This window comes from Filicampus tigris, chromosome 15 (assembly GCF_054856515.1).
Source record: "Filicampus tigris isolate MCC_2025a chromosome 15, RoL_Ftig_1.0, whole genome shotgun sequence".
In the NCBI taxonomy this organism is placed as follows: domain Eukaryota; kingdom Metazoa; phylum Chordata; class Actinopteri; order Syngnathiformes; family Syngnathidae; genus Filicampus; species Filicampus tigris.
Window position 1 is genome coordinate 8,932,530 of NC_141231.1, and position 15,806 is coordinate 8,948,335.

Here is a 15,806-nt window from a genome sequence, read left to right on the forward strand (position 1 = left end):
GGGAATTGGGCCATAATGTCCTAAAAAAAGGGTGTTCCAAAAGACACTATACAGTACACTTAATTTTTTCCTATTTTGCTTCATCATTCAAACAAGCCCAGCAAGGCCATCCTTATTTGACATCTTAGGTTTTTCAATTTTTGTAAGCATATCAATCTCTTGTCCATTGCCTGCCAATTGATTTAGGAGCAGCTTTGCAAAATTGCCACAACTCTATGTCTCTGACTGCAGTTCAGCACTACTTTGAGAACCTTTAAGGCCATCACACTGCGTAGTACAATTTATGCTATCATTGGCAAGTTTCTCATAACAGAATATGTTCGTAACAAACCAAGCAGTGAAAATGCCTGCTTCTGTCATCAGTGATAAAAACAATCAACTCTGCTCACACAAAGCCAGGGAAAGTCTATATGGAGTATATCAGTATCAATGTGGCAGATGCTTCAGAGAGTGATCAAGCAGAAGCTTTACCCTTACGGACTTCAGGTTATTGAGCATCATGATCTTCCACAACCTGAAGTTGTAAAGCTTTAACACTGTACTTTGACAGAAAAACATCTTGCCGGATGGCAATTTTGCAACACTGCTTCAAGGTCAATTGGTGTCCCAAGGGCATGGGAATGATTTGATGATTAAAAAAAATGTCAAAGCATCAAATGTTGATGACCTCACATCTGTCCGTATATACCAGAAATGTAATTGAATAAAGGAATAGCGACTTCTGGGACAGATCTAATCCTAGTTTACACACATATCTACTGACTTGATGTGAAACCTAATCTGTTAGTTGAATACAAAGTTATTACTCTGTTGTATGAATGGCAACAAGTGCACACCCAATAGCATCATATTTCCTTAGGCATGTTCTTTCATTTAATGTCTTGGGAAATCAAGTAAAAACACAGCAAATTTAGTAATCACAAGAGAAGTCCAATTGCCTCGATTCTACCTTTGCGAAATGCCATGGCCCGAATGACTGAGAATCCACACAGACAAGAAATATTTATTTATTTATTTTTTTTTGGGAGCGGACAGCCTTTATGTCCCCCACCGTTGGGCCCCAAAGCTCTGTGTTTACATGCGCACACCCATCTGCGCCACATGATAGCACAAGCTACTTAATAGGTTGCACTCCACATAAGCCACTCCTGCCTCCACCCACACATGCAACAACTGAAGCAGTCCAACCAGTTTGCAGATCACCAGCGGTGGGTCGACAGAAGCACAAACGCAGCGTGGTCGTTTGTTTTCTTTGAGTCGGAAGAGCACACACAGACGGCTAAAGGCTGTGTGTTTTCCCCTATATTTACCGTATTGCGAGGAGGCTATCCGAACGCCTAGCTTGTTAGCTAACCGTGTTCAAGATGAACGGCGAGCTGAACGGTTTCCATAACAACTCGCCCGTAGACGACGACTGCTTCCTCTTCACATCCGAATCCGTAGGAGAAGGGCATCCTGGTGAGATTGAATTGAATTTTAAATGGTTTACATTAATAACAAGAAATTACAGATGATTACAAATACTAGTTTGACAGCACTCCTCCAAGGTCATGTGGCGTGTCTTTTTTGTACGACACGGAGATTTTAATGTTCCATTTCATGTGTTTGCAACTTTTAGAAGGATTTTGTATTGGCTTGCTTTTCTCCACCCCACACACACACACACACACACACACACTTTCAAGTAACTGTCACAGCGGCGGCAACATAGTTGTTAGCTAGCTAGTTAGATACAACGCAAAATGTCAATCACAATTCGTCGTTTAAGTAAATACAATTCAAGTTTAGTCGGGCTAATCAGTGGCTTATCATGCGTGGTGTATTTACGAGGAATAAAAATTTAATTGAGTTCAAGAGGATTTATTAGCGTTCGAATGGCAACATCATGCACCAGCCCCACTTCCGTTATCGGCTGTCATCAGCAAGTTCTGGTTGGTTAGCTTCCTGCTCCATTCACAATGGCAGGAATATAACGGTAAAAGTAACGCGAGTGATACTTTTGCAGTATTACTTTTACAGGAGTAAAGTGTTAAGCAATAGATCTTCTAGCATCTTTGTTATGCCTACACATAACTACATGTTTCAACAAAAAAAAAAATCTGCTTGAAGCCTCAATATTCTGCTGTTCTTCTAGTCTTCATTTGAATGCCAACTTGTACACTGTATGTCCTTGTGTTAACCTAAAAATACTTGGATCATTACAATGTATCCAGTAGGCCCCATTTAAGTTATGAGCAAAACAAAGTATGCTGTAATGCTCGAATGGCCATGACATGTGTGCTCTCTCAAGGTTCAGTCTTTGAAGCTGAACCCCTTTGTATATGCCACCCCTGAGTCAAAATTTTCAGAACTCCAATGTTGGCTATCGTGGCTATGCAGATGACACACAACTACATCCAGCCCAATTAAGGAATTCAGGTGTTTGTGGATGAACCAAAATTTCCTTCAACAAAACCAAATCAAAACTGCGGTAATTGTTTTTAAGCAATAAAGGGGATTGCTGTTAGTAAACACTTAAGAGTCACTGTCTTTAAAAAAAAACCCCAAAAAAACAAAGTCAAATTCAAAACCTTGGTTTGCCAGTAGATTCAGATCTAACTGTCAGCAGTCATATCATATCAATCACTAAAACAGCCTTTTACCAGCTCAAAAACATATCCAGAGTGAAGGGTTGCATGTTCCAAGCGGACCAGACGAAGCTTATCCATGCTTTTATCTGTAGGAGACTTGATTATTGCAATGGTCTTCTGACTCCCTCAAAAGAGAATCAAACAGCTACAGCTCATTCAGAACGCTGCATCTGGTTCTGACCAGAACAAAGAGATCAGGACATATTACTCCACTCCTAATGGATTTATGCCGGCTCCAATTCAGCTGTAGATAGACTTCAAAGTTCTGCTACTCGACTATAAATCACTGAATGGTTTAGGTCTGGAATAAATTAAAGAAACTCTAATGGAATATTAACCCAATAGGGCTCTGAGGTCTGCAAACTCTTGCAAACATGGTATTAGCAATTTGTTGTTAGGCTGCACGCAAATTGAATAAGCTGCCAATAGAAGTGAAGCCATATAGACAAAGCATAAAGCAAAAATCATTGCATATTGCATATGTGGATGGCTGCAGAACCACACTAGTGCACAGAGACAAACATGGTAGCAATTTTTTTCCAAAATCGAATAGAAAATCGGGAACTGAAATCGAATCGGATCGGAGCTTGAGTGAATCGTTACATCCCTACATTATAGTACAATATAAATGTATGGAACTGTTTTGTTTTAGTGTCACTGATTTCAGCACAGTCTTGCGACAGTTGTTGCGGCATGAAAACACTGAACAGCTGAACAAACATCAGCACTTAGTGTTTTTAGGCACCACAAATGATTTGCACTTTATCTGGTGTGAGGAGAGTGATTAGTTTGTCGATGCAATGAACTAAACTTTATCTTGACTTGTTTTAAAGGCTGGAATTCATCGTTTGACTTTATGTAGTGGACAAATATGTAGTTAGGCAAATATGTAGTGGAAAGTGGTTTAACCAGTCTCTTGCAACTGGAGGCGGCATGAAGTTTGCAATAATAATTCTGTGTTGCATCATGTCAAGATGTGTTTCTAATATTTTAGTTAACACGAGAGAAGCACAATGACTTTCCGTGCGAGTGAAATTTGGTACCACAGCAATAAACATATTGGCATAGAGGTTAAAAGGGTCATTAAAACAGAACGTTATTATGTTTAAAATAAAGTGTAGTTTCCATTGGATTTATTTGCCCACAACATTTATTTATTATTTTTGTTCTTAAATATATGCGCTTGTCATTCTACAGATAAGATTTGCGACCAAATTAGTGATGCTGTTTTGGATGCGCACCTCACCCAAGACCCAGATGCCAAAGTAGCATGTGGTAAGTCCTTATTTTTTCACCAAATATTACAACTTTATTCTGATGATGATTATTTACGTTTGTCATTAAAATTTCAACCCAAGAAAAAAAATTCTCAGAATTAGACAATATTGCAACTTTGTCATAAAATTTGTTGAAATTTTTGAATTTTTTTTCATGAAGTCTTTCTCATCTTGCTTCTTTGTTTTCGTAGAAATACATTTCTCTTGTGATTTTATGATTGCATATTTTTATACTAATATATTGTCATGCTGTAAGTTTATTGCCCGTAGACAGCTGGGATAGGCTTCAGCATGCCCGTGACCGTCTTGAGGATAAGCAATTTGGATAAGGGATGGATGGATGGATTGATGGAATTTTCCCCAATGTGGCCCTTTGATATAACAGACAATGCAAATTGCTTTAGTCACAAAATTAAACCTCTGTTTTGTGAAGAAAATGTTACTCGGAAATCTGAAGCCCCCAAGGGCCTTACTAAGGAGCTCTATCTAAATTCCATTGGATGCTTTAATGAGCTGTGTCCTCATATAAAGGGCATGGAACATGTCCCGCAGCTTTTTTTCCCCTCTTTTTCCAAAAAACACAATCCTGTTTGCTTCTTCACTGAAGTTTTTAACACCTGCAAAATGCTTTCTGTTCTAAGTTCTTCCTAAAGATGTGCTCTCCAGACAAGTTTAATATTCAACATGTTTTAAATTCTTTAACGCATGTACTGCTAGTGTGTTTTTCTTCAGGATCTTTCGCACTTAAGATAAAGTTAATCTCTTTCACCCTAACAGAGACGGTCGCTAAGACAGGGATGATCCTGCTGGCTGGGGAGATCACCTCCAGGGCTGTGGTAGACTACCAGAAGGTTGTGCGAGAGACAATCAAGCATATCGGCTATGACGATTCCTCCAAAGGTAAACTTACAAACCCTCATAAGCAAACCTTTTGCCATAGGATGGTCGCTTCCAGCCTTGGAGTTAGTATAAAACCACAGATACTTGTTTAAAACACTGTCTACATGTAGCCAGGCTTTTTAAAAACGGAATATTTACCCCTCTCCATTTAGAAAAGAAATTACATCTACACTGCCCTGTTTGTTTAAAAAAAAAAAAAAAAAAAACATATAGGTGCATTTTTCAGTGCATTTGCAAGCACGCCATGAAGTAAGTAATAGTAAATGGGAAGTATAGAATTATTGACAGTGATGTATAATGATGCAGTGATGACTTATTACACCCAATACGTACAGTATATGAACCGGTTGCTTTTCTTACAGTATTACCAGGCCAAATCCTCTCAGCTCTCTTTGATGCACCGTGCAGGAAACAAGAATGTTGCTAACATTAGGACCACTGTTGTTATTTTTGGAAAAAAATAGTTGACGGAGGGGTCGAATTTTTTTTTTAAATACAGTAAAATTGTTGCCAAATTGGTAACACTGCAAATTAGGGCTGTGTAATTAATCGAAATTCAATTACAATTACGATTATTACAATGCACAATTACAAAATCGGCATAATCGTAAAAAATATATATATTAATATGCATTTATCTCCAATCCGCTGTTTGTTAACACAAGGAAATGTCATAATATATACATTTGAACTTGTATAAAACGTAATTAATACATTTGCATAATTAATACATTTTTAATTTTATAACAAATAATTTTATAAATTTAGTTTGGTTCAAAAGAACTTACTTACATGTATTTGTCTTTGTTTTATACGTTTAAACATTTTCTTGTTTTGTACAAAAAAAAATCAATGATAGTTTGAATAACCGTGATTTCAATTATTACCAAAATAATCGTGATTGATATTTTTTTTCATAATCGATCAGCCCTACTGCAGGTACAAGTCTCTTATATAGCTCTTATTCGCAGTTTCGCTTGTACTAGCATCCACACAGTGTTGTTTTTGGCAGGCATTTTAGATTTAGTCTTAGTCTTTTGGATGAAAATGCTTATTAGTTTTCGTCACATTTAATCATTCTTATTAATGATAGTTTGAATCTAGTTTTAGTTGACGAAAACTCAAAAAGGTTTTAGTCGACGGAAACTCCCCAAAAAAGTTTTAATCTAGTTTTCGTAAATTTAGTCGACGAAAATTCAGAAAGGTTTTAGTTATAAATAGGCATACAATATTCCATACATACATTCCCGTACATAAAGTCAAACATTTTTTAACTGATTCGTCAAAAAATGTAGTCAAAAGTACTTTGGCGGCTAACCGCATTGCTAAGGCTAAAAAGTCATTCAATATTGGTGAAATAAAAAAACCTGTGGATTCGTGTTTATTATTGTACACACACGCACACCCCCACGAACGCGGACCAACCGGTCCGTGGTAGAAAAATTGTTGGGGACCACTGCCTTAATCTACTTTTAATATTTGACTTTACACACAACAAGCGAATGAATTGACGATAGTCTTGACGTTAGTTCAACCAAAATATCTTACGCCTTAGGTCAGCCCATTTGCGCGACGAGTTACGTGGAAAACCTTAAGCACAATGAAATTGATCACAAGTCGATTGTTGAATAACAGAGTGAAAGTAAATATACAGTACATGTTAACAGGACGAGTTGGGACAAAATATCAGCGTGGTGAGCCCTCAGATGTCGCTTGAGATTTGTCATTCTTTCCACTTGGTTTGTGGCCACATACACCGTTGCCGCTGTCTACAATGCATCGTGTTGTTCTTTCTGCTGGGTTGTACAGAAAGCATGTCCATATTTTTCCTTCGTTTCCGACCACCAAGCCCATTTGCTGTCACTGTCGCCACGGTCCGTCAAAGGAAAGCGCGTCAGCGCGCGTGGGCCGAGACCAATGACCGCAGACCTGTTTGTGTTTTGTTGTGCGGGTGTGCGCGACGCGTGCGCACTGCACGTGCCGTCCCGGCGGTGGGCGTGGCCAAACGAGGATAGGTTGCGCGAGCATTGCATTTTTTTGAAAGACAGATTACGTGTACAATAGGAAGGGGTGTCGTACATTTTGAGCGTCTGACGGACCACGCGCTAACAATTTCGTCCTGTCTCGTCTAGTCACCGAAAATTCATGTACGTCACGTCATGTTTTCGTCACCAAAGAGCCACGTTTTGCTCGTCATCGTCTCGTTATCGTCATGAAAAAAAAGGGGCGTTAACGTAAATATTTTTGTCATCGTTGACGAAAACACTGCATCCACAAATGTGAATTGTGAACTATTTTCTCCAGACACCAAATTAGTTTGAAACTGTTTTTATAGCAGCCTTAACTTGGCATCAGCTTCCACAGAAATGGTAAAAAAAAAAAATTCTTTAGAGCTAATGTCTCCTCTTGGGGGGGTGGGGGGGGGGGGGGGGGGGGCTGGGGGGGTTCCTTCTTGTCAAACATGTTCAGCAATTTAACTTCATTAAAAAGAGTTGTCAAACTGCATTGTTAGGCTCGACCATATGTCTGTTGCTTAAGAGTGGCGGTGAACCTCCTCCTGCGTTTTCACAATCTTACCTTGTAGAGTTGTGTAGGTGAGGCATGCAGCCTCGGTAAAATACTTGCGGCTTAGAAGCACATACTGTACCTCGGGTCAAAAATGTACAACACGTCGATAAGTGCCTGCTTTTCGCGTCTATTACTGGGGACTGTTTCTCTTTCAGTGCTCAGCGTGATTAACTTTGCAATTGCATTCCCCTATGTGAAAATGATTGCACTCATTCATGTTGTCTGTTTCTCTAGCAAGGTTTAAATCAGCTATTCACCTTTTTGAAAAATAGGAAGTACAGAGGTTGGAAAAGTTGCTACACATAGTGACGAAGACAAACATTTGGCAACGCTGCCTGCTTTTGTAATCTAGATTGCCTCCATTCACAGCCGTGTTCGTTTGGAAAGCCGTACATGTTCGTGGGGATGTGCTTTGAGCTACGGAAGACACCAAAGGAATAAAATAGAATAAATGGTGAAACCGAGGTTGCCGCGCCAAGTAATTCCTCTGTTGACTATCGTCCAGTATGAGTGAGGCTTGATTGTCCACTGCAGGTTTTGACTACAAGACCTGCAATGTGCTGGTGGCTTTAGAGCAGCAGTCGTCCGACATCGCCCAAGGCGTTCACCTGGACCGCAAAGAGGAGGACGTGGGCGCCGGCGACCAGGTCTGACGGCACACCAGGAAGGACTGCCAGCGTTTGGGCTCACCTGTCTAACTGATCTAGCGGCCACTCCCACAGGGTCTGATGTTCGGCTATGCCACCGATGAAACGGAGGAATGCATGCCTCTCACTATCGTCCTGGCCCACAACCTCAACGCCAAGATGGCCGAGTTACGCCGTGACGGAACGCTGCCGTGGCTCCGACCGGATTCCAAAACTCAGGTCACATACGAACTGTTTTCATGTTTCTGTCAGTCCATTCAGTGGAGGCAAACTTATTTTCGTCACTGGCCGCATAGTGTTTATGATTTCCTTCAGAGGAGCGCGCATTCTGTGAAAATCATATAAATGTCACCTCATCATTTTATTACACATTGCTCCGGCGTTTCATTATTATTTATACTAAACCATGACCAAAAGTTTGGTGTGGTTACCTAGAAATCTTTTTTTGTTGTTTTTGTTTTTTGTTGTTGTTGGTGAAAACCTTTTTTTATTTATTTATTTTTTTTTTTAAAAATGTATTTCCGATTAATTTAATTTTATCTTCATTGAAAAAAAATAAGTAAAGCTTTTCTTTAAAAAAGAAGGACATTTCTGAGCAACCCCAAAGTTGCTGGTGTATATTTTTACAACAAAAGTTGTAGAAGAAAGTGACAAGCAAATATTTAGGTATATGGTATAACTATTGTTTTATTTATATTAAGGGATTTGGTGGAAAAACTGGAAAAGAAAAAAAAGCTGTTAAAGCAGGGGTGGGCTTTTTATTTTGCAAAGGAGCCACATGTGAAAGCGGCATGTTTGTCAAGAAGCAAGCCAACATGCTAACCTCAACTTTGACTTTATGGTCACAGTGAGGGCCTGTCAGAAACTGTGGGCGGGCCAGTTGTGGCACCCGGGCCATACTTTGCTGAGCTCTGTGTTAATCTAATTTTTGGTACGCTTCACAGGGCCATATAGGCTGAAAAAAAATGATGGTTGAATTTACTCAATTTTATTTTGTCAAGTGGTTGCACAAAAGAAAATCATTTGTATTTTTAAAGTAGATGTATAGTCCGCTTAAAAATGTATTTGGATTCAGATGATTTAATTTTGTGCAACCGCTTGCGGAAATAAAGTTGAGTAAACGATGCACCGCATTTTTTTCAGTGTATAGGCTGGCTTAGATCTGGCCCCCGGGCCTTGAGTTTGCCGCAGTGTTTTTGTTTGTTGACTGCCACCATGTTTGTCTGACAGGTGACAGTCCAGTACAGACAGGACCGCGGCGCCGTGATTCCGCTGCGCGTCCACACCATTGTGATTTCAGTGCAGCACGACGAGCTCGTCAGTCTGGAGGAGATGCGTCACAGTCTGAAGGAGCAGGTGGTCAAAGCGGTGGTCCCTGCTGGCTATCTGGATGATAATACCATCTATCACCTGCAGCCCAGTGGTCGCTTCGTCATTGGGGGGCCGCAGGTAAGAAATGAGATGCTATTCATTTAATTGTATTGATCCAAAGATACTGTATTTCCTCAAATGGTCGCTTCTGCCTTTATTCCTCATAAACCAAATAAATGCAATGCCTCTTTTAATCGCGAGAGGCGTCATTCAGTTGAGTAAGTATTAAGGTTGTGCGACTAGCGGGCTCCGGTTACCTTTAACACATCTGTTTTAACGCAGTAAAATACAATTCTGCTCTGTTAGAATCTATTACGCTTTTTACGATCAGCATTTTTGGGGGCGGTCAGCGAGTTTAAAAACCCAGTAACTCATCCGATCACAAGAAGGAGCAATATGTTTATTTAAATAACTTGTTTACTGTGCATTTTAAAAAAAATGTGTATTTGTTTATTTTATTTAAAATTGGACAGTGTATATTAATGAGCGTGTACATGTAAATATGATGGATTAGACTGTAGCTATTGCCTAGTTTTTATATATCTATAAATGGAGGGTGCGGCTGGTGTTTGCGGGGGCGGGGTAGGAGACGCTCGCTGTGCTCGTGTTCGGCTCGCTTTTCATAAACGTCTATTTGCAGCGTCATCCAAAACGCCGAAAACCCTGACGACTACACGTAGACTTTGGCCAATGTGGAGTGGTGTTTCCAAGCCATAATACACACTAAGGCAACAAAAGCAGCACCGAGTGTGCTGTGAAAGTGATGAGACGGCCATTCCGCCTGTTGCGTAATGATGGAAATCGAAACGGTTGGAGCTGATACCAATAAACTCGATTCCTAAACTTTAAATATCGATACAGTTGATACTTGAGTCAGTCGAGGCACTGTATTTGCGATATACCACAAAGGAAACTGGTACTGGTATCGATTAGCAGACTCACACAAGAACCACACAAGCAGAAGAGCGGCTTTCTGTGCCGCAGTGATTGTTATTTCGGTTACATAATGACAGCTAGTGCCAATATCGTTTAATAGCGGTGTATGTGGGGGAAACACTGCAACTGTGATATTTTATTTTGCGTAGACAATCAATTATATAATTGATCAACCTGCAAATTAAAAACATTACGGCTGAAAAAAATGAGTGTAAAATACAAAATAATTGGCCGATCCGATCCAGCTGAGCTGATCTGATCAGTGTTAAGTCTAGAGTCCATACCTAAATTCATTGTCATTGTCATCGTCCACTTGAACAAATAAGCTCCACACCTCAAATAAACCATCAGAAATGAGTAAGGCTGTCAAGTCAAATTTATTTATATAGGCCTTAATCACAGCAAAGTCTCAAAGGGCTTCACATATGCTCCAGATCATATACACGACATCGACACGACCGTTAGGAGCAGCTTGCAATTGATCAGTGTTTTTCATGTTGAATCTGCGACAAACAGTGTCATGAAAGAGAGAAAAGATGATATAGATTATTTCAATTTAGAAGTAGAAGCGATGACGTAATGTACATAAATGCACACACGCTACCAAATACCACAACTACTAGCACTACTACTAAATAGTGTGCAAAAGTTTGTCAAATGGTGATTGATTGGAAATACATTATTTTGCCATCAAAAGCACATTTTCATTGCTGGTGGTGGTATTTTATAGAAGAAAAGGACTGGCATCACTAAAGCAAAAATTATTAGCATCAAAGTCACTGTTGTGCATGAAATCTATCTCATCACAAAAAGCTTGCTTTTTTGCATTTCTTTCATTCAAAATATTTGATTTGGGTGAAACAACCCATATTCAACCGATGATTACTAAAAATGGACTAAGGCGGAACCTTTTTGTGTGATGAAAGAAGAGTCGAAGCTTTCATCTGGCGTTTTGTCTGTCTACATAGTCATAAAATACAATATCTGTGAGCATTTAAAGATCAGTCAGAATGCTCTAAATTGGCTGGCACCCAAGAGGTTCTCTTTTTTGGAAATGGTTGGCAGACTTACAGTAACTATAGCTAAATGAAGGCTTTCCACTCTGATTGATCCTGTACCGCAGTTCATTGTCAGATGCATCATCTGCTTGAACAAATATGTACCTCACTTTAAATAAGCCACTGGAAAAAAATGTGGTTCAGCTAGCGGGCTATAATTATATTCTAATAAATGATGTGTCTCAATTGAGTGGTTGATGGCAATGTCATATTGCACAAATGAACGTCTCACCTCAAACTGTAAAAAAAAAAAAAAAAAAAAGGGTTGTGACTAGGAGGCTATCACTATTTGTGGGGGGAAAAAAATGATTGAAATATATAGGATATGATTGAATACTGCTCTGAATTGCATTTGGTTAAAGAGGAAGTCAATGCAAACATTTTTTTTCTATGCATTCATTCATGTTCTATGCAAGCCCACTAGTTGAAACGTTTGTGGAATAAGTGTTAATTCCATTCGTTTTTAGCTATCTCTGGAGGTGGCCATTTTGTCTTTGGTCGTTGTGAACAGTTGTGATGTCATTTTCAGTCGACAGAAGACAAAATGGCCGCCCCCAGAGATGGCTAAAAACGAGTGCATTTTGCTGCTTAACTCAAACGCAAAATTAATCGGAATGGCATGTTCCAACTAGTGGGCCTGCTGGGAATGTATTCTTGAAAAAAATGTGTTCGGGTTGACTTCCGCTTTAAATAAAGGCCTCCACTCTAATAAATGTTTTACCTCTAAAACATGCCGATCACTCTCTAGAGTTGCAGAAACATGTCTTTAATTAGTGTCGTCGAGCTGAAAATGCGGTTGCCACCATCAGGGTGACGCTGGTCTGACTGGGCGCAAGATCATCGTTGATACTTACGGCGGCTGGGGTGCCCACGGAGGCGGCGCTTTTTCAGGCAAGGACTACACCAAGGTGGACCGCTCGGCCGCCTACGCCGCTCGCTGGGTGGCCAAATCGCTGGTCAAAGCGGGACTGTGCAGGCGCGTTTTGGTCCAGGTGAGGGCGAAGCATATTGGAACATATCCACGCAGATGGTGGCTAAACACTGGCTAAAAACTGGTGTAGGTGTCCTACGCCATCGGGGTGGCACATCCGCTCTCCGTCTCCATCTTCCACTACGGGACGTCCCAGAAGAATGAGGGTGAGCTGCTGGACATCGTGAGGAAGAATTTCGACCTACGTCCAGGAGTCATCGTGAGGTATCCTTGCGGATTTATTGTCTTTCCATTGGCATGTTTTCATTTTCGATGACTTTCTCACATTTGTATTCCTTTCTATGGCAGGGAGTTGGACCTAAAGAAGCCCATCTACCAGCGCACCGCAGCTTACGGTCACTTTGGCCGTGTTCTCTTTTCATGGGAGGTTCCCAAGGAGCTCAAATACTAAAAGTCCCTCACCGCCCCCGGCTTTCCTTATTTTTTTGCCCCCGTGCTAGTTCCGTATGTTCATCTCTTCCCATCCTCCTGTTCGTCTGCACAAATAGCCCCAATCACTGCCACATCTGTTACTCGATGTACTTCAGTCCTCAAGCATTTTGTCTGCTTGCGCAACCTCGTTTAAGATGTCGAGATGACTCTCTGGACTAAGCCGGTCAAGCGCACAACCGTAGTCGTTTCCTTCTCCGTGTTGTCCCTTCACGCCATTTTCTTTCTGACGTTTTACAGAGAAGTCAGAAGCTGCTAATGACCGTTTTGGCTGTGTTGGGCTTCACGTATACTCCACTCCATTTATTAAATGTGTTTATTTTGTCACTCCAATCGTCAGCCGGCCATGCTAAACGAGGTAAAGTGTTCGGGGTGTCATTTCTGTGTAGCCCAGCCTGTTTACAGGCGAGGGGGCTTACCTTGCTCATGCGGCACATACTTGAATGTCTTTTGACTGTCGTCGGACCGAAATTGTTGTCAACGGCAACCGAAAAGGTCTGTCGGTTTTCCTGCTGGTCGTTAACTCGCACGTAATGGAAGCGTTAGTTTTGCACTGGCGACAAAACATGAGCAGATTTTAACTCGTCGTATTTGCGACGCACTCCTCGCACTTTGCGCCTAATTAAATGTGACCTACACCCCTATCTTCAACCAAGCGGCGGCCCAAGTATTATTTCCGCATAATTATTTTATTTTTATTTATATTATTTTTTTTTTTTAGCCGTCAAACAAGTGTATTCCACTAAATCAATCATCGTGCATTGCTTGTCACCGCTCGCTCCAAAGACTTGCCGAAGCACAAGATCATCATTCCTCTTTCCGCCCAGTTGAGATTGTTTGCGTTTTAAAACGCTCCTGACCTTCGCCAAAGAAGATTGTGACAATGAGCCGCTTACTCGCCAATGCTTTTTATACAGAAAGCACCGAAGCGGGATTTTGCCGCAACTGTGTGCTGTTTGAAACAGCGACGCATCCATCCACTAATCAGATCATTGGGCGTGGGCCGACATCAGCCACAGCGTCTGGTGTGAAAGCGATCTGGTAATTTTTCATCTTTGGAGGTATTTTCCGAGTTGGGACAGAGTCTGTGTGACAGAGAAAAGCGGAAGGACTTAAAGAGGCAATCAACCCAAACACAATTTCTTTTGCACAAGAATATGTTCCCAGCAGGCCCACTAGTTGAAACACGGCCATTTTGTCACTTGTGTCGACTGAAAATGACATCACAACTGCTCAGGGCTCAGGTGACGACCAATCATGGCTCAGCTTCAGAAAACAGGTGAGCTGTGGTTGGTCGTTACCTGCGCCCTGAGCACTTGTGATGTCATTTTCAGTCGACAGAAGTGACAAAATGGCCGCCCCCGATGATGAATAAAAACAAGTGGATTAACTCTTATTCCATGAACGCAATATTTATCAGAAGGCCTTGTTTCAACTAGGCTTGCAAAGAACATATTCTGGAAAAAAAATATGTTTGCGTTGACTTCATCTTTAGGAAGCGTGTCAAATTTAACACCTGACATCTCACTTCACACTTGAAGCTGCCCAAGAAGTAGTTAACTCGTCACACCAGACTCTGATGTCATCACGCATCTAATTATCTGAATGTAGGATTACACAGTGGTGGTAATATTCCATCTTTCAGGGTTCTGTGTCAAAGGTACAGGTGAGCAATGCATCTATTGAAGTGAAATATCGCGTTGCAAAACTTCGCTGTTTCCGGCTGCCTGTGTTACGCCCGGTCGTCCCCCATTTCGTATCAGTGCAGTTTTTACGGAACAGCGACGCATAAAAATCCTGTTATGGATCCTGGTTTCAACAGGCAGTGTGAAAGAAACTTTGGCAAGGCATCAGTCTCTGATACCGCCGTGTGGTTCCTGGAGTGTGCTACAGAGAAACTTTAGAGCCACAGATGGGTGGAGGTAAGAGCATGAGTCAACCCAAACATATTTTTTTCCAGAATATGTTCTATGCAGGCCCACTAGTTGAAATACGGCATTCTGATTAATATTGCGTTCATGGAATGTAAGTTAAAGCAGCAAAATGCACCCACTTTTAGCCATCTCAGGGGGCGGCCATTTTGTCACTTCTGTTGACTGAAGATGACATCGAAGTTGCTCAGGGCTCAGATAACGACCAATCACGGCTCACCTGTTATCTGAAGCCGAACCATGATTGGTCATAATAAAAAAATGGCTGACCCCTTCGCAAGCTGGAAAGGAGTGGATTTCTCCAATTCCATAAACGCAGTATTAATCAGAATGCCGCGTTTAGACTAGTGGGCCTGCATAGAAGATATTCTGGGGAAAAAAATCTTGTTAGGTTTGACTTCCCCTTAAATTATCAGGTAAAAAGACTTCCCAGTGAATTAACATTGTTTACAGCCATAAAATGGGAGAGACCTGAATTGGCTGGTGTTGTACAGAGAAACCAGCCTGTTTACATAGCTGTCCCAAAGGTTATCCCTTGTTAAATTATTCTGCAAAGAAGTCTGTCAGTCTATTGTGTGTTCGCTCATTGTATAAGTGCCTTTTCTCATTTTCTGCATTGCCGATCACACCCTACCCATCCCTTTTCCTTTGTTCTCCAATGTTTTACTCTCAGAAGTCAAACCTGCTGTTGAGCTTCTCCCTCAAGCCCACAAAATAAACCGCATACTTTGCTCATGCTTTATGGATTACGTGTCACATCTTTTTACAGAGAATTGAGCCTCACCGTTGCCTGCCTAAAAAACCATTGATCCATCCATTTTCGGTCGCGCTTGCCTTGATGCGCTCAGTACGGTCGTGGGTGAGCTGGACACCAGCCGACTTTGGCTCAGAGGCGGGCGGGATACACCCTGGGCTGGTCACCAATCAATTGCAGGGCACATATACACAACCGTTCACACTCACTTTAACACCTATTGAGCGTTTTCAGTCATCCTAACATTTATGTCTTTGGAATATGTGAGGAAGCCTGGAGAAAACCCACACGAGCACGGTGAGATATATGTAAAC

At 41.2% G+C, this 15,806-nt stretch overlaps 1 protein-coding gene across 1 annotated transcript; it reads left to right on the plus strand.

The window, feature by feature from the left end:
- Positions 1–1,117: 1,117 nt before the first annotated feature.
- mat2aa (methionine adenosyltransferase 2Aa) lies at positions 1,118–15,478 on the plus strand. Its single transcript, XM_086053098.1, has 9 exons — positions 1,118–1,458; positions 3,828–3,905; positions 4,685–4,807; positions 7,910–8,022; positions 8,098–8,241; positions 9,253–9,471; positions 12,197–12,379; positions 12,449–12,582; positions 12,667–15,478. The coding sequence occupies exons 1-9, from the start codon at positions 1,365–1,367 to the stop codon at positions 12,767–12,769; spliced, it is 1,191 nt and encodes a 396-aa protein (XP_085909224.1). The 5' UTR covers positions 1,118–1,364; the 3' UTR covers positions 12,770–15,478.
- The last annotated feature ends 328 nt before the right edge of the window (positions 15,479–15,806 follow it).